This window comes from Sturnira hondurensis, unplaced genomic scaffold (assembly GCF_014824575.4).
Source record: "Sturnira hondurensis isolate 20B ecotype Veracruz unplaced genomic scaffold, ASM1482457v3 Scaffold0014384, whole genome shotgun sequence".
NCBI lineage: Eukaryota > Metazoa > Chordata > Mammalia > Chiroptera > Phyllostomidae > Sturnira > Sturnira hondurensis.
In genome coordinates, this window is record NW_028087015.1 from 26,338,628 (window position 1) to 26,364,522 (window position 25,895).

The 25,895-nt window shown below is 38.6% G+C and overlaps 1 protein-coding gene across 7 annotated transcripts in view; it reads left to right on the forward strand.

Annotated features, from left to right (window-relative positions):
* Positions 1 to 5,360: 5,360 nt before the first annotated feature.
* MON2 (MON2 regulator of endosome-to-Golgi trafficking) overlaps positions 5,361 to 25,895 on the forward strand; it is a 125,049-nt gene continuing 104,514 nt past the window's right edge. For 4 of the 7 annotated variants that reach the window (XM_037063054.1, XM_037063056.1, XM_037063055.1 and 1 more), the window contains exons 1-2: positions 5,361 to 5,888; positions 22,425 to 22,488. In XM_037063054.1, the coding sequence (XP_036918949.1) occupies positions 5,778 to 5,888; positions 22,425 to 22,488 (175 nt within the window). In that variant the 5' untranslated portion in view covers positions 5,361 to 5,777. Of the gene's footprint in view, positions 5,889 to 22,424; positions 22,489 to 24,904; positions 24,928 to 25,895 lie in introns of those variants that run through there. The other 3 variants (XM_037063058.1, XM_037063061.1, XM_037063059.1) reach the window with 3 other exon arrangements.

Here is a 25,895-nt window from a genome sequence, read left to right on the forward strand (position 1 = left end):
AGGAAGGGAGAGGGGGAGAGAAACATCAGTGTGTGGTTTCCTCTCCCATGCCCCCTGCTGGGGACCTGGCCACAACCCAGGCATGTGCCCTGACTGGGAATCAAACCGGCAACACTTTAGGTTGCAGTCCAGCACTCAATCCACTGAGCTACTCCAGCCAGGGTGGTAATATTATGATTTTTTAGGTATCTGGCAACAGTTTCTTGTTTAAGTCCCATAGTCCAGGAACATAGTTGGACTAGGCTGTGTTAGTCTAGGGAAGCTGAGAATAAAGGATTTGTTTATGTCTGAATATCCTCTGTACTACAACATAGCTATTATGTTGGGCATTATATAATATAAGACTGATGAGCTACCTTGCCTAGATGAGGTGATTTCTAGAGAATGCTATGTATAGCACCAAGCTACCTTTGTGTATGTAAGGCTGGGACCAGAGGGGTAAGTGAAGTTTCCAGGTCTGATGTTACATATTCCAGAAAGTTTGAATATTTGGAAGGCTTGGAAGCTTTAATTTTTATCTCTTAGCAGATATTGCATCTAAATTCCTTTCTGTGTCCCTTAGATTAGTAAACCCAAGTGGTGTCTCTGTTGTGGTATCTCTGTTAATCTGAACACTCTGTTGGCATTTGTCAATATGGAGGTTATACAGGGGGCTATCAATAGACTGGCAATCATCGAGCCACTAGTGTACATAAGATCACTCTGGGATGACGAATGAAAGAAGGAAAGCAGAGAATGGAATTCTAGGAAATGCTAATATCCAAGGAGTAGGTAGAAGAGAGAAAAGCCCAAGAGGAGAGTAAATGAATGATGGTGAGAACTGACGGACTGAAGAACTTAGAAAGGTGACTGGGTAATATTTGTATTTCATCATTGAGCTGACATAGATGTTAGACAAGTTTTCTTGTTACACATGAACACTTGCTCATGGTAAAATACATTTTTTAAGGTTGTATTTATTTTATTTTTTTAGAGAGGGGGAAGGGAGGGAGAGAGGGAGGGAAACATCTGTATGTGGTTGCCTCTCATGTGTCCCCCACTGGGGACCTGGCCCGCAACCCAGGCATGTGCCCTGACTGGGAAGTGAATCAATCAGGAACCTTTTGGTTTATAGGCCCACACTTAATCCACTGAGCCACACCAGCCAGGGCTATAGAAATTTTCTAAAAGATTCATACCAAAGGCTCAGAAATATACATGGGTTTCTGAATTTTCAACTAGAGGGTTAAATCTTGCTGATAATTAAGTCTAGTTAGAAGTTAATAAAAGAGAGAGTAAATAATGATTGCAACAAGTTATCCTTTTCTACTACCTACTTACAACATATACACAATACTTGCAATACTTAATTAATGTGTGCCAGGCAGTGTACCTTACCAGCAATATCTCATTTAGAGGAAAGCACTTGTATCGTCTTCTTTTATTGATGCGGAAACTGAAGATTAGAGAGGTTAAATAAATTGCTAGAATCACCCAGGTAACTAACAGGGCTGAGATTCAAACTGAGAGTTTTTGACTTCAGGGCCTGAGGCTTAACTAGTACTTGATAATGTCATAAAAGCATTACTTATAGTAAGACAAGATTAAGCTTATTAGGCATTTATTAAGGTAATTTTCAATGAAGAAAGGTTTTGTAGCCACAGAAGACCATTCTACACTCACACCAACATTTATAAGTGTGTTTTGATTTTGAAAGTACTTCTTTTGTGACGGTATGGATGGACCTAGAGAACATTAGCCTAAGTGAAGTAAGCCAGTTAGGGAAAGCCAAATACCGTATGATTGCACTCATACATGGAATCTAATGATCAAACTGAATGAACAAACAAAACAGAGACAGACTCATAGATGGAGAGCAGACAACAGCTATTGGAAGGGAGGTTAGGGGGTGGCGGGATGGAGCAAAAAAGGAAAAAGGACTCATGGACATGGACAACAGTGTGGGGACTATTGGGGGGATGGGGGTTTTAAGGGGACTAAATGGTAACAGGAAAAATATAATAAAGATTAAATTAAAAAAAGAAAGTACTTCTTGGAGTACTTACGAATACTATGTATTTGAATTTTGTTTCTGCTACTAAAAGAGACATGGTTGTGTTTTTAGAATGCTAACTACTGAATTTAGCTCATTTCATAAATTATAAAACCAAAAACTGTTTTTACCTTTGCTAATTTGCTTGGTTTTGGGATAAAACCATGCATTGTTTCTGGGGTAGGACCATCTCTCTGGGCATATGTATGTAGAAAACTATTTTTAAAAATAAATTTACAGAATACTAGGTATAGGTAATAATTTCACCTTAAGTAAATATTTTTTTTCAATCATTGAAAATATTGTTTTTATTTCTATGGTTCCACTCCTGATCTAGCTGTCCTCTTGGTTTGCTTTTGTTTTAGGTGTGGTTGTTAATAACTGTGAGTTTGCTGTCCTTTCGCTATTCATATTTTTTATCTTCTCTTTCTTATATAAGTCCCTTTAACATTCATATAATAAGGGCTTGGTGATGATGAACTCCTTGAATTTGATCTTATCTGAGAAGCACTTTATCTGCCCTTCCATTCTAAATGAAAGCTTTGCTGGATAGAGCAATCTTGGATGTAGGTCTTTGGATTTCATGACTTGGAATACTTCCTTCCAGCTCCTTCTTGACTGTAAGGTCTCTTTTGAGAAATCAGCTGACAGTCTGATGGGAACTCCTTTGTAGGTGACTGTCTCCTTATCTCTTGCTGCTTCTAGGATTCTCTCCTTCATTTTAATCTTGGCTAATGTAATTATGATGTGCCTTGGTGTGTTCCTTCTTGGGTCCAACTTCTTTGGGACTCTCTGAGCTTCCTGGATTTCCTGGAAGCTATTTCCTTTGCTAGCAACAGGGGAGTGGGAGGAGGAGAAGGGGGGAGAAGGTACAGAAAATAGCATAGACAGTAGGTAGAAAATAGATAGGGGGGAGGGCAAGAATAGTAGGGGAAATATAGAATCAAAAGAACTTGAGACATGTGGTTATAAACTAAGAGGGGGGAGAAGGGTGGGGGAGGGAGTGTGCAGGTGGAGGGGAACGAAGGGGGGGAATAGAACAACTGTAATGGTATAATCAATAAAATGTATTTTTTGAAAAAAAGAAAATATTGTTTTTAATGAATGAATTCCAATTGCAATCCTTCAACTGTATATAATAGAGATGTAAAAGACTCTAAGGAAGTTGATTTTGAGTCAATAATGCCAAAATTACTACTAATAAAAAATTAAATTTTAAAAGAAAAAGTGGTTACATAGGGAAAGACACTGGGCAAACACTTGATCCTAGATTACTGGGCCAATTATTAGATCATTAAAAAAAATTTTTAGTTTAAAAAAAAAGTCATCATCTAAGGACATTTTTCATTGCTTTTAGAGAGAAAGAGAGAGAGAAGCATTGCTTAGTGGCCCTCTCATAGGCACCCTGACTGTGGATTAGACCGGTAACCTGGGTAGATGCCCTGATTGGGAAGCAACATACGGTCTTTGTGAGAATCCGCCACAACGGGCAGGACCAGAAAATCATTTTTAAAAGCTCCTTGAGCCCTGGCTGGTGGATCTCAGTGTACTGATTGGTGGTCTGGGAACCACAGAGTTGCTGGTTCCATTCCCAGTCAAGGCACATGTCTGGGTTGCAGGCCAGGTCCCCAGTTGGGGAGTGAGAAGGAACCACACACTGATGTTTCTTTCCCTCTCTTTCTCTAAAAAGAAATACATAAGATCTTTTTTTAAAAAAACTCCTTGAGGCCTCAAGAATAATGCCTGCCACGTATTCCACCTAAGCTTTTTTTTTCTAAATTCAGTTTTTACTATATAAAACTTTTATCATGGGAGCTGTGTAATAGGCACAAATGATCCACATTCCTCTTCTAGGAGCTTACTACTCGTACCTCATGCGCTACCTTCATCCATTTTTACTTTGCTGCTTCTCAGAAAAAAAAAATTTTGTTTACAAAGTAATTGTGGTGCAAGTCCTTATTTTACAGCTGAACACTGCCTCGCACTGACAATCTCAGTCTTCCATTCTGTAAAGGTGTCAACAACTCAGTTGTCTAAAGGTGTTTATTTCTTCATCTCCTACCTGTACCCTGGTTCAGGGTTTCACACTACCTCTCTCTACTTCCTACTCAAATGTCTTGGACAAAAGCATATTGACCTGGATCTTCGGAGAAGCACAGACGACTTTATGTTTATCTTTGCCTCACGCGTACTTGGCACTGCAGACTTACATCATACCTTATTTGAGCATCAAAACTCTGTTTTTAGTAGGGTAGTCATTCGTTCAACACGTATTTATTGATTATCTACTGTGTGCCAAGGCTCTCTAAATACAGCAGGAAACAAACAAAAAATCCGAATGCTTCTAAAACTTTCATTTTAGCAGGGAGGCGGATAGGCGGTGAAGGGGGAGGGGCAGATCGCGCAGCGCCAGGTCTGCAAAAATCAAGAATTTTCGCCTTTACTTTGGGTGAAATGTAAAGCCAGCGAAGGGTCTGGAAGATTTATCTCCAGATAAGAGAAATAAGTGGGGCTATTATGCAGTAAGGGCGATGCTTACGGAGGTAAAAAAAAAAATACACCAAAAAATAAAAGCAGGTAGGTGCTGATTTAGGGCCACTAACCCGGAGATTTGAGGGCATAAACGAAGGACAAGAAAATGAAGATAAATCCAAAAGGAAACAAACTGTTTACGCCGAGCTATAACTTAACACAAACATATGCTCAGAGATACGACAAGAAATACCCGGTAATCCGTTCGGACACTTTTCACCCAAAGGAAGCAAATCTTACTTAGGCAAACAGCACTAAGCCCTCTCTGTTGCTGTCACCCCCTTCCGGAACCCAGCCTGCCGGGAGCCCGGCCACGCCCCAGGCCACGCCCCGCCGGCGGCTCGCCGGCCCCGGTAGGCCAAGGCGGGGGCGGTGTCCGCGGTGCCCGGAAGTGCTGCTGACGTGTCCCGGCAGCGCTCGGAATTGTGGGCGACTCGGCTAATGGCGTTGGCGATTCCGTGGGGTTTGAGGAGCTAGCGCTGAGGCTTCTGGCCGGGCTGGNAAAAGGAAACAAACTGTTTACGCCGAGCTATAACTTAACACAAACATATGCACAGAGATACGACAAGAAATACCCGGTAATCCGTTCAGACACTTTTCACCGAAAGGAAGCAAATCTTGCTTAGGCAAACTGCACTAAGCCCTCTCCGTTGCTGTCGCCCCCTTCCGGAACCCAGCCTGCCGGGAGCCCGGCCACGCCCCAGGCCACGCCCCGCCGGCAGCTCGCCGGCCCCGGTAGGCCAAGGCGGGGGCGGTGTCCGCGGTGCCCGGAAGTGCTGCTGACGTGTCCCGGCAGCGCTCGGAATTGTGGGCGACTCGGCTAATGGCGTTGGCGATTCCGTGGGGTTTGAGGAGCTAGCGCTGAGGCTTCTGGCCGGGCTGGCTTCTGACAACCGGTGTGGCTGGGCCCCGCGGCAGCGGGAGGGACCTGCCCGCGTAGTAGGCTCCTCGGCCGGAGCCAGCGGGGCCTAGCAGTGCGGGAAGACTGCGGGGGCGCCGCGGAGAGGAATCGGGGGATTTGCGGGGAGGCTGCGGGGGCCGCTCGGTCTCGCTTGGGTTGGCATCCCAGGCCCAGCGGAGTACCCGCGGAGCCCCAGAAGCGGGCTCCTGAAGGTCCAGAGGTGCGTGGAGGGAGTTGCCTGACGCCCCAAGGACCTGACAGTGCCGGAGTTTGCGCCCGCCGCTCTGAAATTGTCTCGGAGCGTGGTGGATAATGTCCGGCACCAACAGCCCCGAGGCGGTGAAGAAGCTGCTGGAGAATATGCAGAGCGACTTAAGGGCCTTGTCCCTGGAATGCAAAAAGAAATTTCCACCTGTCAAGGAGGTAAGTTTCGGGCGACGTCTGGAGAAGGCACGGTGAACTTGCCGGGTCCGGTTGACCCAGTCCAGTTCTTCACAGCCATCCTCCAGCCCTAATTTTCATTTGGCCTTCACCTGTCCGGGTTTGCAAGTCGGTGGGTTGTTCCCCAAGCGCTTTTTATAGTTTTCTTTGGTCTGAGGCACTTTGATTTTCTATACTCTCCTGTTCTCCGAAGTTAGGAGTGAAGTTCGCGGTGTGAACCGATTCAGCCCTTTCTGGCCTCGCCTTTTCTGGCCGTTTTCAAACTCGGAAAAGCCAAGCCAGGACTGAAAATTGTTGCTTCTAAAAGCTAATGTTCATCGTGTGGTGAAATCTGTGCTCCTCACCTTTATCGTGTGTTACCCAGTTGGAAGTAGCTTTCCTGGTGATCTTGTCATGCAGTTTAATTCTGTATCAATTCATGAAGCATTGATAAGTTATCCAGAAACACCTAACTTACAACATGTATTGATAAACCCGCAGAACCATGTTAAACCTTGTTATGAGCAGTACTGTGGTGGGGAGCTTGTGCTGGGAATACAACCTCTTTGAGCTTCAGTTTTATTTCAGTCGCAAAACAGGGTCAAAGAGTGGATTTATTAGATTATGATAGGATAGATAAGATTAAGATGTCAGAGCAAAAATATTATTACTAAAGAGGCTCAGGTTATCAATATATACGAATTAAATTCTGCAAATATTTCCTGAATTGAAAATTTTAACATTTAGTCATTGTTGGCTCTTTCTATTAAGCTGTCATTTAATTTCTCTTAAACTTTAAAAGAAAAATACTTTTCAATACCTTTCCTCATTTTTGAAATAGTTCAGTGACATTTTTGTCGAGGCAATTATTTTTATTTCTGTTTAATGTGGTCTGGTATACCTGCAATTTCGTTTACTAATTGTCCTAAACGTTCACCAAGGAGTTGTGTAATAGTTTAATAATTATTTAAATGTTTTGTCTTTATTATAAAGAGTCTGAAGTCAGAACTTACCACCCAAAGTTTGGATTTTAGGCTTCCAAGGAACCTTAACATTCTGTAAGAGCTTTGGTCTCATCAGTTTTTAACAAACACCATCTAGTATTTACTTACTATTTGCTTACTAAAGCAAATAGTACTCAGTGATGGGAACCAGATGTACCACTTTGGGAAAGATGACCATTATGATAGATTTTATTTCAGATATTCAGTAATTCATTTTGATACTGCTTTACATTTTCTCTGTATCATCTTCTGTTGAAAGTAATAACAAGTAATTTTTAAAATTAGGCTATTCCAGTTATAAGAGAAATGCTCTTATTTAGAAAATGTCAAGTTCTATTTTATAATTTTAACAATAATGTATAGAACTGATTCTTCTCATAACTAATATAAAACTGTGTGCTTCCTCTATATTGTAGGCCTCTAGTTTGGGAATTTCTTTTTCATTATTTCTTTTTGAAAAAGCATTCAGATTTCCAAACAGGTAACTTACCAAGTTCCAGAACTCTGTTCATTTCTAATATAGGAACTTTCAAAAGAGCTCATTAGCTTTTTTACTTCAGCATTGGCAAAAGAGACTGTTAGTAATTGCACCTAGTGTTGAGGTAATGGCAAAAGTAAATGTGATTATCTCTGATACATAATTTCATAAATAGTACATGCTCTGTAAGAATTTATGCTCCTTAACCAATGGCATTTCTAATACAATTAAGGCTCTACTTTAGGAATTGAAAAATGACTTTGTGTCACAAGTTTGAAACAAGAATGATGTAATTAGCTTGATAGTGATGATTTTTTAGGAGTGAGCTTAGCTTTCAAGACACTATATAAGTTTGGTTGAATTAAATTTTTCCTGGAATTTAATAGCAGTCCACCTTTTGGCTTTTGTTCTTTAAGGAACTGAAAATTTTCTAGTTTTACTTGTTTTGGGGGGTGTGTTAGTGGTGCTTGACAGATTCTAAAACAAAGCCTTTCTTTATATAAGAAGCATTTCCACGTGCATACTAGTTTGCTAGTTTACACTCTCCCAGTATCTTCACATGTATTACCTGAAAATACTTGTTAGGATTGCTTATTAGGCTGCTCACGAACTTAGTATGGTAATCGCATATGTGCTTTGGAAGAGGTATCTCCTTCTCCAATGCTGTTTAAACACGGTAGAATGAAATGCATTCTGCATTTAGTCCTTTAAGTTTTTAGTAATTTCTATTTTTTTGGCCACAGTGCTTGCTTATATATATATTTAAATTAATGGTAAGCTGGATATTTTTAAAATTTCAAATCTGATGGGAAAACAGAAGAAAAAGGGTGTTGGTGAAGAATAGTGTCTTATTCACTGGTATTACTTATCTTTGGATTTTCTACATAGTTTTCTCTATCTTAATTGTTTTCATTTGTAACTCTATCCTTCGCATATTAAATAGTATTGATTCTGTCATTTTATAATAAGGGGAGGAGTTAAATAACAACAGTAATATATTCCTTCCCCTTTTTTGCCCTGCTTATTTTCCTTAGTTCTTAAATGTAAACTTTCATACTTCAGCAGTGTAACTTTTTTTTTAATTGCAAAGATATACTAGCTAATTTGTTTTGGACTATTTGCATGAAAGTTTTTTCTCTTAAAAATCACTTTAAAGCTTTTATAAAACGACTTCTATGTAATCAGTATTCAATGACCTTCAGAAACAGCAACCTCTAAAGCTTTATGTTTATGTATTTAATGAGTAAAAACTTTTTGGTCATTTCTTATTTGCAGGCACAACTCTGTGGAAACAGATGAGGGGGCTCTAACTGAGTGTGGAAGCTTGGTCAGAGTTTGTAAATCTTGAGCTGGGTCTCTTTATTTTTAAGACTATTTATTTTAGAAAGACGGGAAGTGAGGGAGAAAAGAAGGGAGAGAAACATCTATTGGTTGCCTCTTACATGCCACTAGCCAACGACGTCCAACCCACTGAGCCACACCAGTCAGAGCTTGAGCTGAGTCTTTATAGCATGAGTGGAAGATAGCCAACAGAAGAAGGTGGGGGGGGGGTCATTGTAGGCAGAGAAAACAGGACGTGTTTGTCTTCCATGTAAAATAAATGTGATGCTTAAAGTGATTAGGAGCCATTAATCTTTGTTTTTGCTTTTTAAGAGGAGCGTATGATCAAATTCATATTTAATAACATGACTGTAAGAGTATTGGAGGGAGGAATTAAAGGGGATCGAGAATGAGGCAGAGAGAGCAGATTTTTAAAAGTGATGATTGGCCGCAATAAGGTAACAGTTGAGGTAGACAGGAAGTTGCGTGCATTGTGGTAGACCTGGGTGAAAGAGAGAGTATGGATTAAAGAGATTTGTCAGGTATAGTGAGTGACCTTTTGTATATGTGGAGAGAGAAATCTATGATACCTCTCTGGTTTCTGGCTTGGGAAACTGAGTGGATCATGAAGAGAAAGAATTTAGGAGGGAATATTGGGGGGAAATAAGTAGTCACGAATATATTAAGATTTATGTGTGACATCTAAGTGGAACTGACCAGTAGGTATTTGAAAATGATGGTTTGGTACTGAAGAGGAAGGTCTAGAATTTCAGATTTAGGAGTATCGGTTTATATGTTATAGTAGAAGCAATAGGAATAGATGAGATGGGCCAGGAAGAGTGTATATGTGAGAGATGGGCTGAAAAAGGGAAACAGAAGCATTAAAGGGACAGAGCTGGGTAGACTAAGGTTAAAGATATGGGAGAGAAAGGGAATACTTGCTATAGCAAGTTCCCTGAGAAAGCTGGAGTTGTAGGAGCATAAATGTATGAACTGGCTTTCAAGTTGAGACAGGACATATTCTCCTCTGACAGAGGAAGGGAAAAAGAAAAAATGGGTTTGAATGTGATAAATTTGTATAAGGGGCATAATGGAGAGGGGAATTGTGGACAGTTTGACCTGTGACCTCTTTTCTTCGTAAGAAAGGGAAAGAAGCTTATTGCTATGATTAATTAGTGATGGAAAAAGTGATAGGAAGTTTGAGAGGAACACTGGGTAACTTTAGAGAAGAAATTTATTGGAATACTTAAGAGTCTTGACAGGGAAAGTGGTTGAGTGATGATGGATCATAAAATATAGGTTGGATTCCTGAAGAAGGAAATGCATCAGAACTTTGATTGGTTGGAAGAAGATGGAAGGGTTAAGGGACTAGCAGCACAAATTAGTTCAAAGATCAGTGGAGATGGGGAAAGAGCTAGAAGGATAGGGGTTGGGGCAGTAGTGGGGATGTTGGGTTTTAGAATACCAAGTAGTTCTTACTGCCCTAGAGGATGATGAAGTCCAGGGAGTGGATGGTAGAAGAGCAAAGGGAATGAAGGTCATTTGAGTTGAGGTGGTCAGAAATGGGGTTTTACATGTTTTTTTCTTTTAATGAAGTGGACTTGGTAAGAGTGTAAGTAATGAAAAAGTACAAGTAGTCTTCCTAGGCTGTGTGCTCTAAGTTTCCTCTTGCCCATTCAGTCCTGATAAAAGTTGGTTGGCAGGGAGTTTTACCTTTAAAAAAAGTCCTGTGCTAGAGTTCCTCAGTGTCCAGTGCTAATTAGCTGAGGGGGTTGTTTGGTGAAAAAGATGCCTTCTACTTACCATGACAGGATTCTCCCTTAAGCCAACTGTTTTGGGGACTGAGGCCCAAGTCAGTTGGCTCTTCTGGTAGGGAGAAGATCTCATTTTCAGGACCTTATGACTGTGAAGAATGAGAGCTGGGTAATTTTTTCCCCCACATCTATTTAAATTTTATTCACATTCTTATTTGGAGGAGGAGAAAATCATCAGTTAGTGACTTGTTCAAATCCCAGGATAAGCCCATTTTACCTATGACAAAATTGAATTCACTCAGTTTATAAATGACAGAGCAAGGATGAAACCAGAGTTTAAACCCAGAGATTAAACCCAGACTCCTTGCCCTATTTCTGTTCCTTCATGCTGCTTCTTCAGGTTGAAGTTATGTTGAACAAAGGGGAAAAATCATAGTCAAATTATGTGATTCCAGTTAGGACAATTTATGGGTTCCCTTAAGCCAACTTCTGATGCCCTGCTTGCTCCTAGGCTATCAGTTCAGAAAAACTCTTTGGTCTGTTCCCACGAGGTGTATTCCAAGATGGTCTTATGACCCCTGCTTTAATCCAGCTGATTCTGCACAACTGTTATTTTCATTTTTGCCTCCTCTTGCAGTTGGCATCCATCTATCCAGTTATACTGATAGACCTGCAATCACCATGTCCATACATTTGGTGGTTTTTCTCTCACTTGATACTTTAGCTTAAACATTTTCCATGTATATAAGTCCTTCTAATTACCATTTCAATGAATGCCATATCTTTCATCATAGTTCATGCACAGTAATTTACTTAACATCATTCACAATGCTTGTTTCCAATTTTCTCTTGCTAATATTGATAATGTTGCTGATAAATTTCTATAACTTTCCTTTTTTTTCCTTATGAGTTATTGACTCTCAAAAAGAAAAAAGTCCTCGTGCATTTTGAAAATAACTACTGGAATCTGTGAAGCAGTATTTACCTCCTTGAAATATGGTTGTGTATAACTTCCCCTTGTTTCCAGCAAGAGAGGAAGGTTTGGAGCACAGATTTTATCAGCTGTTCTTTTTGAAGCAACTATTATGATTTAATAAAAATTTATTAGTTTCCTAAGTGTAAGGCATGGCGGGAAATACAGAAATGAATGAGAAAATGCCTTTATCTTCATGAAGGTAGCTCAAAGTTGAGTTTAACATTGTCTTTCCACTAAGCTAGGGACTTTGCATCCTTGACTCTATTGCAACATGCCATTTCAGTTTCACATGTGGTTTAGAGAGGTTTAGTAATTTGCATAAGGTGGTTAGTAAAGCTAGAAGATGGAAGAACTGGAATGTGAATTCATGTGCATCCACGCATCTCTAACTCCTCTCCTTTTTCCCATTATATCATGCTGCACATGCATTTAAAACATGCTTAGCTTGTTTTTATCATTGTTCTCATTTGTAGCAATGTCTTGCTTCATTATTTGAAGACAAAAAGCCATTCTTTCCATCTTAGAATTCTTCCATTTTGACTTTTGGAACACTCTACCTCCCTATTTCTTCTCTCTCTCAGTATTCCTTCTTCTTTTCTTTACGTATAAGTGTATCCCACGTCCTGTCCTCAGACCTCTTCTTTCTTCCTGCTCATCCCCTTTGCACTGTCATCTACTCCCATTGCTTCTGGCTTTAACCACAATGCTGTTGACTCCTAAATCCACTTCACTAACTGTAAACCTGTATTTCCAGTATGTCTCACATACTTCAGGTAGAACTTCTTATAATTATTTTCTTAAAATGTGCCCTTTCTTCCCATTTCACTTGTTCTGTTAAATGGTATTTATCACTATTGCTTACCTCAGTCATAGTTGGCTATCTTCTCTCGCTCAGCTCTCCTTTATTCATCGTCAGCTGTCCCTTTCAGCTCTGCAATTTCTAACACACCTATCCTTTTTTTCTATTTTGTCAGCTGTTGTTATGTAAATATTTTTCAAGGCTTTGGGATTGTAAACTAATTGCATTTTACAGTAAAAAATCTTACTAGTTTCAGTGTAGTAATCGTTTTATGAGTATATTGTCCTCTAGAGGGTGTTCTAGCTCTGTTAAGTGTTCCCAGGTGTGGGCTTGACTTTAGGTCTTTTGATTTCACCTGCCATATGCAATCATAGGTTTTCAGGCAGCATCCTACCTCCCTGGTGCCACATGAGTACATTTTTCTATCCAAATTGTTACTAAATTGAAATTTACATTTCTTCTTTAGCTCTTTTTTCATCCTGTTCCTCTGAATAATTAATTTGGTCCTTTGGTAAATTTGTTCTAATTTTGAGACTATTCTCATAGATGTGAAAAAATGTATGTATTTTAAAAAACTTACCATAGGAGCTTTGGTAAAGGGAAGCAGCATTTAATTTTTTCATATGCATAAATGTGTACATAGTTTTAGTAGTGGACTAGAAGCTAAAAGATGGAAGAACTGGAATGTGAGTTCATGTGCATCCACCCATCTCTAACTCCTCTCCTTTTTCCCATTATATCATGCTGCACATGCATTTAAAACATGCTTAGCTTGTTTCAATTCCCTGCCTAGCTTTAATTCCCTGCCTAGCTTTATTCCCTCTTGCTTCCTTCAGTGGTAGACTTCTTTCATTTTCAGCGTTTTGGATTTAAATGCATTAATCTCATTTCTTGCTCCAGGGTACCTAGATTAGTTTGATTTCATTTAAGTACGTCATTTCTGTTCTTCATTTTTCACCTTAATTTCTGTCCAAGGCACATATAGCCAGTAAGCGCTCTTGGAAAAGGAAAGTTTTGTTTTTCTTCCTTGAGAACTACTACAGAAGGCACTTTCTCTCCTTCTAGATCGTGTCAGATTAAATTGTGAGGTGTAGAATAACTACAGCCAATTGTATTGCTCAGATTGGAAGCAGCCTGAGGATGAACTTTTGCCCATGGACTAGCAGAGAACCAAGAGAATGGCATAGAAGTGAAACTTTAGGCCTGATGGCATTGGGAGTTTCTGGATCAAATTTCCCCTGGATTTTTCAATTAGTGGGCAGTAAAGTCTCTTCTATTTAGAAATTTTCATTTATTTGTTTAGAAACGTTTATTATGTAGCAACTGTTTAATAGGCACTGTGATAGGCATTAGTAATATGGAGGAATGAATGAAATATGTTTTTTATCCTCATGGGGCTTGCAGCTAGAATTGAGAAAAAGGTATGTAATATGAATGGGATAAAATGTTACAGGGACAAACCATGGAAAGCCCACAAGATGTAAAGTCTTTTCAGTAGTAACCATAGAATAAAGTGATGGAAGAAGTGGCTTCTGTCACTGCTTATGGTTCTGTAAGAGTGCCAACGTCAGAAGAACCTGCACTAGAACTCTATAGCTGTCTTCATAATTTTAGCATTGGTTTAATTTCAGCAAAACATTATTTTCTACATTAAATTAGTGTTCATTTGTATTTGTATTTAATTTGTAAATTTGTTGGCTTTGTAATTTAAGAACTATAAAAATAAGGAGTTTATTTTAAGTTTGATTTATACATACTTAAATTTGTCAGTGACTGGGTAGATCCATTAGATTTTTTTAGTTTTTAAAAGATGTCCTTTCACTACTTAATTTCGAGAAACATGAGTAGGGCTGAGTGCTGGGAACCATTGAATTGAGACAGTGGATGGATGGAAGATGAGATTATAAGTGGAGAAATCTCTTTGTTTAGGTTAGTGAGAAAATAAATTTGAAGGGTTAGAAATGGAATTTGAGAAGAAAAAGAACATAAGATATATGTTCACTACATGGCCCTCTTGGCTGATAAGATTTGTAGGATGAGAGAGAAACCCCATAGTCCTGGTCAGTGACATCTGATAGATGCTGCTGCTGCTGCTCAGAGAAATAAAGATTATGGGCAGAAAAAGCAGTGTTTTTTCTGGTGCTGAGGTAGAAGTTGGTGTAGGTGTGTTTAAGAGAGATGACATCTGTTTTGAATATTTTGAATTTATGATGTTTTTCAAGCATCTAGGTTAAAAAGTCCTATAGTTTAGTAGATAGGTAGGGAAGAGGAGTATAATTTATGAGTCTTCATAATTTAGAGAGTTCAAACCACGGAATTGTGAGTTTGCCCAGGAAAATTTTATTTAGTGAGAAGTGAGGCCTGGGATATTCCAGGTAGTTTTGGAAGAGGAATCAGCATTCTCTCCCCTTGCTGTTCTTCTGTGTCTCTGGCCTCTTTATTCAGATTCCCTGGTGGGTGTGTCTGTTTTGGTAAGCAAAGGATATTGAGAAAGAGAAAAAATATTAGACTTCTGGCCAAGAGGGAGGCGTAGGTGGAAACACTGTGCCTCCTTGCACAATCAAGTTTATAGACAACAAAGTTTTAGTAACAAAAACGCAACCAAAACACAGAAAATTGAACTATATGGAAGTCCAACAACAACGAACTGTTCAGCCAGACTGGCAAGAGGGGCAGAGCCAGTGGTGGAGCAGGGTCAGGCAGGAAAGATCCGCTGGACCAACCCAGGCACGCAGGCAGCTGTTGGCGGATCCCAGGTGTGGGGTGGGGTAGCAACAGGCGGACCCAGTGAGGGCTCAAGGCAGCAGGCTGACTGTGGTCACACATTCATGTGCAGATAAACCCAGGCGAAGGAGCAAGCAGTGAGATGGACCGTGCAGGCCCCAGCGGTGGGAAGCAGCAGAGGGGACCGCCCATACCCCTCTTTGACCCCTCCCCCACGTACGGCGTCAGGACCCAGTGACAGAGTTGCCCCGCCCTGGTGAACACCTAGGGCTCTGCCCCTCATATGTAACAGGCATGAACAGACCAAAACATCAGGGCTCAAGAAGAACTCAAAGCCCCAGAGTCAATAACTCTAAGTGACCAAGAAATAGCCAGCCTTTCAGATGCACAGTTCAAAACACTGATGATCAGGATGCTCACAGAACTGGTTGATTTTAGTCACAAATTAGAGGAACAAATGAAGGCTAAACTAATTGAAATGAAGGGAAATGCACAGGAAACCAATAGTGATGGAAAGGAAACTGGGACTCAACTCAAGGGAGTGGACCAGAAGGAAGGAAAAAATGACCAAACAGAAAAGTATGAAGAAACAAAAACTCAAAAAAATGAGGAGTGGCCTAGGAACCTCCAGGACATCTTTAAATGTTCCAACATACCAGAGGGGGAAGAGGAAGAACAACAAGTGGAAAACTTATTTGAACAAATAATAAAGGAGAACTTCCCCAATCTGGCAAAGGCAATAGACTTCCAGGAAATCCAGGAAGCTCAGAGAGTTCCAAAGAATTTGGACCCAAGAAGGAACACACCAAGGCACATCATAATTACATTAGCCAAGATGAAAATGAAGGAGAGAATCCTAGAAGCAGCAAGAGATAAGGGGACAGTCACCTACAAAGGAGTTCCCATCAGACTGTCAGTGGATTTCTCAAAAGAAACCTTATAGGCAAGAAGGGGCTGGAAAGAAGTATTCTGTCCTGAAATCCAAAGACCTACAGCCAAGATTGCTCTATCCAGCAAAACTTTCATTTAGAATGGAAGGACAGATAAAGTGCTTCTCAGATAAGGGCAAATTCAAGGAGTTCATCATCACCAAGCCCTTATTCTATGAAATGTTAAAGGGACTTATCTAAGAAAAAGAAGATAAAAAATATGAACAGTGAAAGGACAGCAAACTCACAGTTATTAACAACCACACCTAAAACAAAAGCAAACCAAGAGGACAGCTAGATCAGGAGCGGAACCATAGAAATGGAGATCACAAGGAGGGTTAGCAGCAGGGAAGTGGGAGGAGGAGAAAGGGGGAGAAGGTACAGAGAATAAGTACCGTAGACGGTAGGTAGAAAATATGTCGGGGGGGGCAAGAATAGTATGGGAAATACAGAATCTAAAGAACTTGAGACATGTAGACATAAACTAAAGGGGGAGGATTGTTGGGGGAGGGGATGTGGAGAGTGGAGGGGAACGAAGAGGGGAAATAGGACAACTGTAATGGCATAATCAATAAAATGTGTTTAAAAATATTTGTCAAGAGATTAATTTTAAGAGTAACAAGGATTAAATACTACAGTGTATTTAAGACTTTTGCCTCCCCCAACTCGCATATTGCCCCCTGGAATAGAGATATGAAACTGCTCACCTTAACTTACTCTATCCAAGTCTGCAGAATGGGGCTTTTTTCCCCCCAGGAGGGTCAGTTCAGAGAAAATAATTATTGGACTTCTGCCAAGATGGAGGCATAGCTGGAAACACTGTGCTTTCTCCCACAACCAAGTTTGAATACAACAAACATTTGGAGAACAAAGACACAGCCAAAAAACAGAAAATTGAATAATACGGAAGTCCGACAACGAGGAACTGTTCAACGGGGACGGTAAGAGAGGCGGAGCCAGTAGCGGAGCAGGGTCAGGCAGGACAGATCCCCAGACCTAGGCAAGCAGGTAGCCCGGACCCAGTCAGGGTGCGGGGCAGACTGACCGTGGTTGCACATTCGCGCATAGTGAGACGGACCACGCAGGCCCCAGGGGGCAAGGGCTGACAGCGGTGGCACACTTACGTGCAGCGGTGACGGTGGCAGCTGCGGCACCTGTGGCTGTGGCCTGGGAGGCGGCAGATGGGACGCCATTGTTCCTCTTTGACCCTACCCCCACATACAACGTCACAACCCAGCCACTGAGTTGCCCTGCTCTGATGAACACCTAGGGATCCGATCCTGCTACTTAACAGGCACGAACAGCCCAAAAGATGGCGCAAGAAGAACTCAATGTCCCAGAGCCGATAACTCTAAGTGACCGAGAAATTGCCAGCCTCTCAGAAGCACAATTCAAGACACTGTTTATCAGGATGCTCACAGAACTGGTTGATTATAGTCACAAATTAGAGGAACATATGAAGGCTAAACTAATTAAAATGAAGGGAGATGTCCAGGAATCCAATAGCGATGGAAAGGAAACTGGGACTCAAATCAATGGAATGGACCAGAAGGAGGAACAAAACATCCAACCAGAAAGGAATGAAGAAATGAGAATTCAAAAAAATGAGAAGAGGCTTAGGAACCTCCAGGACATATTTAAACGTTCCAACATCCGGATTATAGGGGTACCAGAAGGGGGAAAGAAACAGCCACGAGTGGAAAACTTATTTGAACACATAATAAAGGAGAACTTCCCCAGTCTGGCAAAGGCAATAGACTTCCAGGAAATCCAGGAAGTTCAGAGAGTCCCAAAGAAGTTGGACCCAAGAAGGAACACACCAAGGCACATCATAATTACATTAGCCAAGATGAAAATGAAGGAGAGAATCCTAGAAGCAGCAAGAGATAAGGGGACAGTCACCTACAAAGGAGTACCCATCAGACTGTCAGTGGATTTCTCAAAAGAGACCTTCCAGGCAAGAAGGGGCTGGAAAGAAGTATTCCAAGTCATGAAATCCAAAGACCTACAGCCAAGATTGCTCTATCCAGCAAAACTTTCATTTAGAATGGAAGGACAGATAAAGTGCTTCTCAGATAAGGTCAAGTTCAAGGAGTTCATCATCACCAAGCCCTTATTATATGAAATGCTAAAGGGACTTATATAAGAAAAAGAAGATGAAAAATATGAACAGTGAAAGGACAGCAAACACACAGTTATTAACAACCACACCTAAAACAAAAGCAAACCAAGAGGACAGCTAGATCAGGAGTGGAACCATAGAAATGAAGAACACATGGAGGGTTAGCAACAGGGGGGTGGGAGGAGGAGAAGGGGGGAGAAGGCACAGAAAATAGCATAGATGGTAGGTAGAAAATAGATAGGGGGAGGGCAAAATAGTGGGGAAAATATAGAATCTAAAGAACTTGAGACACGTGGTTATAAACTAAGGGGGGGAGAATGGTGGGGGAGGGAGTGTGCAGGTGGAGGGGAATGAAGGGGGGGAATAGAACAACTGTAATGGTATAATCAATAAAGTATATTTAAAAAAAAAGAAAATACTTATTTTTACAATTATGTAATTTCCCTATGGGTCTACAACATATCTGATCAGAATAAGGGATATTTTTAAAGCAAGAAGTTAAAAGACTCTTTCACACACATAATCCTTGACAAATATGAGGAAGTCTGAATCTGAATATGTCCCTTTTTTTGAAGTCTATTGTATAGTTATTTGTATAAAGAGTAAACAAAGTGCATACAGAGTGGCCACAGGTTTGACACAGACATGTTGGTGATGTAGGGTTAGTGAACAAGTTTCAATGGCAAATTTACTGTTGCCATTGAATCAACTTAGAACTCTTTTTTTCGGGCTCAAAAGGTGAAAAATAATGATGTCAAACACAACTGCTAGACAGCATCAACGGTTTTTCAGGTGCTTCGTCATGAAGACTGCATGGTTCACGCTGAATCACAGAGCGGACATCTTTGATTACCTGCTACCCCCAAGCAAACTGGAAACGGTCTAGTGGATCCAGACTCCATGGTGCTGCTAGCAGGATCCTTTCTTTCAAGTTTTATGCCATAGGGCAGCGATTTTCAACCAGTGGAAAAGAATTTTTAAAGCATGCAATCCCTGGCTACGTAGTCAGGGGTACTGACCTCTTTCCACTTAGATTGTCAAATACAGAAATTACAATGGTCAACACAACAGCAGCTGTCCAGTGTGAATGAATCAAAATTATATGTAATTTTTTAGTCAGGAAAAGACATTTTTTGGTGTGCCGTAGAGTTTTAGTAATTAGTTCATGTGTGCCTGAATCTGAATACTTCCGTTTATACAGATAACTCTTTTTTAAAAAATTTGATTTTAAAGAGTAGGGGGAGGGAGAGAGAAGGGGGTAGAGACAGAGACATCATCAGTTTGTTATTTCACTTATTTATGCATCATTTGTTGTTTCTTGTATGTGCCCTAACTAGGGATTGAACCCACGAGCTTGGCCTATCAAGACGACTCTCTAACCAACTGAGCTACCCTGCCAGAGCCTTATAGAGGCTACACTTGAAGATGTGGACGAGGCCTAGATACGAAGTTAGACTGCAGGGGGGGGGGGGGCCTGATATATAGGTGTTGTCAGTAAACATTGATAGTTCAACTTTTCAGCAACACAGGGTGCCTATGAAAATATGGTGTTACAGTTTCAAATTTGACAATCAGAGTATGGGGGTAAAAAATGAGCAGCTATGAGATAGGTCTAATTATATCTAAGGCTATAAACAGTCCTTTGGATAGTTCTTGAGTTTAGGAATGAAAATACCAGTTATACATCTTTAAAAACACTACTTTGGAACTACTTAAAAAAAACCACTCCTTATTATGTGTATCTGTAAAAATATGTTAAATATATTGTATACTTACTTATAACTTGATTTATTGGTATTTATTTATGACACATATATGAGTCTACTCTTATTTGTCTTAGGAAATCAAAATAGTGTCTGGCAAATTTGACATCTAGCATGCTACAGGACTGATTTTTGGGAACTTCAGGGATTTAGAAAGGTCATAATGACTAGAATTCAGAAAACTAGGACAAATTACATTGGCATTTATAATGGTTCAGTTTGATGGTCTTTTGACTGAAGCAGAATGAAACATGTAATTTGAGCATATACGGGGTATGTAGGGCCGTGGTTAGAAGGGGAAGAGGTTGAACATTTGAAAATGATGGTGGAAGAAGTTTCAGTGACTGCAGATTAATTTCAACTGGTCTAGTAAGAAATTTACCCAAGAGAGTTTGAGATGGGGTATGTTTGTGTACATGATTATGTAAAGTATACATAATAATTTCAGTGTTCTTTAGTTTTTACAGTAGTAAATTTGCTGTTGTGTACATCTTCAAAGTACATCCAGAACCTGACCACTTTTTACTATTTCAATCACTATCACCTCTGGCTTGTCCATCATCATCTCTTGCTTATATTACTGTTATAGCCTCTTAAATATTGCTGCCTGTTGAAATCATTTGAAGATTTAGAAAATTCTTATTCCTGGCTTTTACTGGCAGTCATTCTGATTTAATTGGAATGGGTTTGTAACCTGTACATCAGGATTTTTTTTTAAACCTTGGTGTTTCTAATACGCAGTGCCCCCCAAATAATCAGAAAAATAAGTTCTCTTTCCTAAGGCAGACCCTTTATATTTTATTTTTATTTATTTTAAATAATCCCTTACTTTTACTATATTTCTGTAGTAGCTATGGTCTTTTAATTTGGGACATTTCCACTTACTAAGTCCTAAGTGTATCCATTAGTCTCCTTAGTTATTAGCAGTGAAAGCTGACGCTAGCTGATTTAAGCTGAAAGAAATTTGTAGAAGGCTGGATGGAGCTACCCTTAGCAAAAGTACAGGAACAAAGGGAGTCTGAACAGCTAGAACCATGGCACACCGTGCCAGTGAGACCATTACTGCTGTTTCTGCTGAACGGGGACACGGTGACTCGATGCCTCACATTGCCCCACTGATTGCCCTGACTAGTTCATGCCACCACTGCTCTCGGAAAGCACATGTTGCCTTCACTATGGCTGTTTTGAGAAAGAATTCTCTTTCTCTGCATTTTCTGTGAACTAGTCTCCATTTGGTAGACGCATGTATTAGAAAAGCGTAAGCTGCTAGGGCATGTGGGAAGTAAGTACATATCTGGCATTTTCAGTTTTCAATAGTGCAAGATAGGCTCTGTCTTGCATCAAAACTCATGAAGTTGGGAATTCTCCAAACACAGGCAAAGGCTTGGTTGGAAGCCAGAAAAAATGACAAGGTCTACCACATAGAGTATAGCCAACAGTGTTATTCAGTTTGTATATTAATTCAGTTGTCCCCAAACTAAGAACCCATAGGACAGTGGTATTCTTTCACAATTGTTTTTAGACATATACAGCATGCTACCAACATGTCCCTTAGCAAGTAACAAAATAAATGAGTTAGTAGCAAAAAATTAATAGGGAAACTTGGACCTATAACTTGCAAGTATTTATGTATTATTTTTCAAGGTGTAGAGACCAGTATATGTGGAAAATAGGCATGTTTCTTGATAGTTAAAATGTTCTGAGTTTCTCTGATGGAAGTTATATATCAATATTATAACATTGTCCAATAGAAAAATAATGTGAGCCATAAGTGTAATCCAAATATATAATTTTAAATTGCTTTTAAAAAGTAAAAAAATAATTTTAATAACATATAACCCAGTAGATTTATAATATTGCCACTTTAACATTCAATATAAATATTTAAGAGTTAGTTTACATTTTTTTTATTATACTAAGTCTTCAAAAAAATCTAGTTTGTATTTTAAACTTAGATCCCCGACTGGTATGGCTCAGTGGGTTGGGCATCATCATCCCATAAACTGAAAGGTCACTGGTTTGATTCCTGGTCAGAACTCAATGTCCTGGACTCAACAGCCGATGGCTGTTGTATTGGATATCACAGTTAGGTGGTGGTTTATAAAATGCTATATGATTTCTGAGTATTGCTAGCTAAATATAATTATGATGAGGTGTTTAGTCACCTTATGAAACCTGGCTCTTTAAAAGAAATGTAATTTAAAAGTATAGCAAGTGCTTGGTTATCCATTCTCTTCTAATCCAAAACAGTTTTATTTGATATTGTAGTGTTATGCCATTTTTATAGTGGGGGGAAGAGAAATATTTTTTTTCATTAGGCTTTGCTTTTATTGTTTTTTATTTTCTGAACATTGGAATTTGTGAGGAATTAGGGTATTCCAGATGTGCCTTAACACAGAGAAAGCAACATGCTGTAGTGCAGAGCTTGCATGTGAACAATTAAATTAATGATATTATATTACTATATATGTGTGTGTGTATATATGTATGTATGTGTGTGTATAGATATATATACATATATATATCACTGCTAGGCTTTAGTGTCTGGAGTTTTGGAAATAACAAACAATAGTGATTGTGCTCTAGATTTTTCTATTATATATGATTTATTTTCCCTAGATAATTCATGTTGATAGTAAGTTTGTGTTCTAATTATTTTTATTCTTACAGGCTGCTGAATCAGGAATAATAAAAGTTAAAACAATAGCTGCACGAAACACCGAAATTTTGGCAGGTAATTTTTTGCATTAAAAATTCAACAATTAATGAAAATTTCACTAATAGAAATAGAATCTTTAAAAACAAACAGTTTTCTGTAGCATAGAGTTTCTAAAACTTATTAACTAACTGGGTTTCCCAGAGATGAATGCTTTAAATTCTCTGAAATCAAAAGCGTAAAACTACCAACTCCTTAAAGGCAGGATTTTTCTTACTCATCTTTTCATTCTCCATCTTTTTGTCAATCACCTAAGACACACCTTACCTGTGTGGGACATTCAATTCATATTTGTTGTATTGAGTTGAAAGGTAGATTGGTTCTCAGTCCACCTTCTAAGATCTATTTTATCTTTAATATAAACAAGTCATAATGTATTATAATAAATTTAGTGCTACTATATGAGTTTTGAGTTCTGACGCTAAGACAATATAGTCATGAAGAAAGAATAGGAGTGGGGTAAAGAAAAGAAAAAAAGTGTTTTCTTACATTTTCTTGATTGAACCTGGTGTTCAAGAAGGAATTTTAAGAGTTTCTCTTTGGCACCATTTTGATACAGTTTACTTCTTCCTTTTCTTTGGTGCCTCCCTATTCTTGCCTCAATAATGACATGGAAAAGAAGAAAACTGACATTTTTGAGAATTTGTTATATGTCAGGTATTTGTGCCACTCTTTTTATATAAGACAACCTTGTTGGGAAATACTCTTTATAGAAGAGCAAGTTGAGATGCAAAGAGATTAAGTTATTTGCCTATGGTCACATGGTAGGTGGTTGAACCAGATTCAAATACAGGGCTTTTCAGCGCTAAGTTCTTCCTGCTGCATTGTGCTCCCACGGTATTGTGAGGTTTCTACACCAGCTACTCCCCCACCCCTGGCCCCCAGTGTTTCTACTTAACCATTGCTTACTTCACTGATTCATTTTGCTCCTCCAGTTCCAATAGTGCTGTTGGTCTCAGCTAGTTGTGGGAGAAAAACAGTCCTATAAGTTTATTTACACAAAGTCTAAATACTAGTAAAGAATCTCTTTAATTCTCATAAATCTCTGTACATTTTGAAAAAAAAAGGATACCAGTAAATCCCTAATTGGTAGAATTTCAAAGAGTATTACAAATGAAATGAAGACTTTTGGGGACAGCTTAAGGCTGGGAGGTAAGAGTGGATTTCATTTAGGCTCTTCAGCTTGCTGAAAATTTGCCCTTAAAGTTAGCTTTCCTAAGTTACACTTGTTTCTCACAGCCTCTTTTCTGATTTTGAACATTCTGTCAAAACACCACATAGTTTTCTAACATTATTCACAGCACTGAGTAATGCTCTGTGTGCATGTATAGTGAAAGTGATAAGTAAAGACAAAGGCATGTATTGTTGGAGTGGGAGGTTGGTCAAGTGGATTTTGGAAGATGCATGTTGGGTGGATTGGTTACTGTGAGAAAATCAATGTTTAAAGAAAAATTATGACCTGGATATTTTTAAGTTGGTGACATGACAGGCCAAATATATTAGAATATCATTGTAAATATTTATTTTTGCTACTATCATTGCTGATATTATGGTAAGTCCTTAATTATTCTCCATTAATAAAAGTTTTCATTGGGTCTGTAGTTGATGGAAGATATTTTTAAAAGACTGATTTTTTTGAGGATCAATATCTATTACAGACTTGCATACTAAGTAAAATATCTAATTAGTGAATCTTAAGGATGAGTAAGAAAAATTTTGTCTCAGTCGGTATGAGTTTAGTATATATGTAGGCTATTAGCTTTATTAGCTTTTATTAGGCTATGCAATTAGCTTTATTCAAATCAAGGTAGAACCAATTTTTATGCATATGCAATTAATTGTTCATGCTCTAATATCAATAGTATCTAGAGCCATCCATGTATCTGATCAGCTGTTTTAGCATTTAAACTTTCTCCTGGTATTTTTTTACCAAGTATTTATAACAATTGATACCTCAAATTTTAGTTATTTTTAGACCATTGTCATCTTGAAAAATTAAAGGCTTTTAAGAACAGAGTTTAAATTTGTCAATATATACTTTCTAAATTACTTAATTTGGAATACATTTAATTAATACTGAGAAAAAATTTTAGCTTGATATTTTTTTATTTCCTATCAGTTACTATTTTATGCTGTAATGAATGAAAGATATACAATGAGGAGTCTTAAATTAGATGAGATATTGAATTCTCAGATATCTCTGCATATTCAGAAAACATAAAGGGTTGCTATAAATAAGAACACTTAATTAGGATCATTCTGATTAATGATACTCAGCATAAATTTCTAGCCAACTTTAGTTTCCTTAGATTTATTTTCCAAGGGAAGGTTATTTACATTGCAGAATAAATCTTTGCTTTACATCTCCCCTTCTTTTAAGCATTCTCCTTTAATGTTTACTTTTCTTTGTTTTCACTGCTGTCATGAATGCTGACATAAGTGGGAATGCTATGCCAGGTAATGTCAGCATTGATTCAAATATACAGATCATTTTCTCAAAATTTCCTTTTTCTTTAAAGATAAAACTGTTAAGTGAGAGGTAGCAACATAAAGTTTTTTTGTTTATGAGGCGGAATGCCTTAATCTTATATTTGACTACCATGTTACAATATACTTGAAATTGAGCAGGCTTGTTCTATACAAATTACATAAACAAAGAATCTGCTTTTTGAGCAAATATTTTGAAACAATGAAATCAATGAAGTTGTGATATATTTTAAAACTGTATATTTAACCCCTATACCAAACCATAATGATTACATCTACCTATGGCTACTTTCAACTACTGTCAGTATACATATAGAGTTTTTACATAGATAGTCATTATATTTAATTTGTGTTTTTTTCTCACACAGTTTCCCTCACCTTTTTCATTTTTACATGGTCTTATTACTAAAAGGTCTCTAAGTAATTTGAGTAAATATAGTTTGGAACTTCCCCCAAATAGAAAACAAGAAGAGTAAGATATATAGTAAGTATAAGTAAGTATATAAGAAAACAAGAAGAGTAAAATAGAATATACTAAAAAATAGAATATACTAAATAATGTATAAACATTAAAAGGTAATTTATCTGCGGATTTTATTTAGTATATTCTATTTTATCAGTACATGTACTTGTGATATTTCATAAACATTTACAGAATATCATACAGCATATTCTTAGTAGGAAATAATTATGTAAGAATCACCAGGGGAGATACAAAGATGGTTAATATAGTTCACCTACAATCTATATGGAAATACAGGAAATACACTTGAACAGTATGTTTGAGCCATTTATGCTGTTTGTCTTGCCTACTTTTTGAAATCCTTTGCCAGAAATTCTCCCTTCCAGATGATTTGTTTCCTGAGGTCAGGATCAATATCTTACTCTTCTTTATATTACTAGTAGTTAGAACATTTCTGGTGAAGTAATCCCTCATT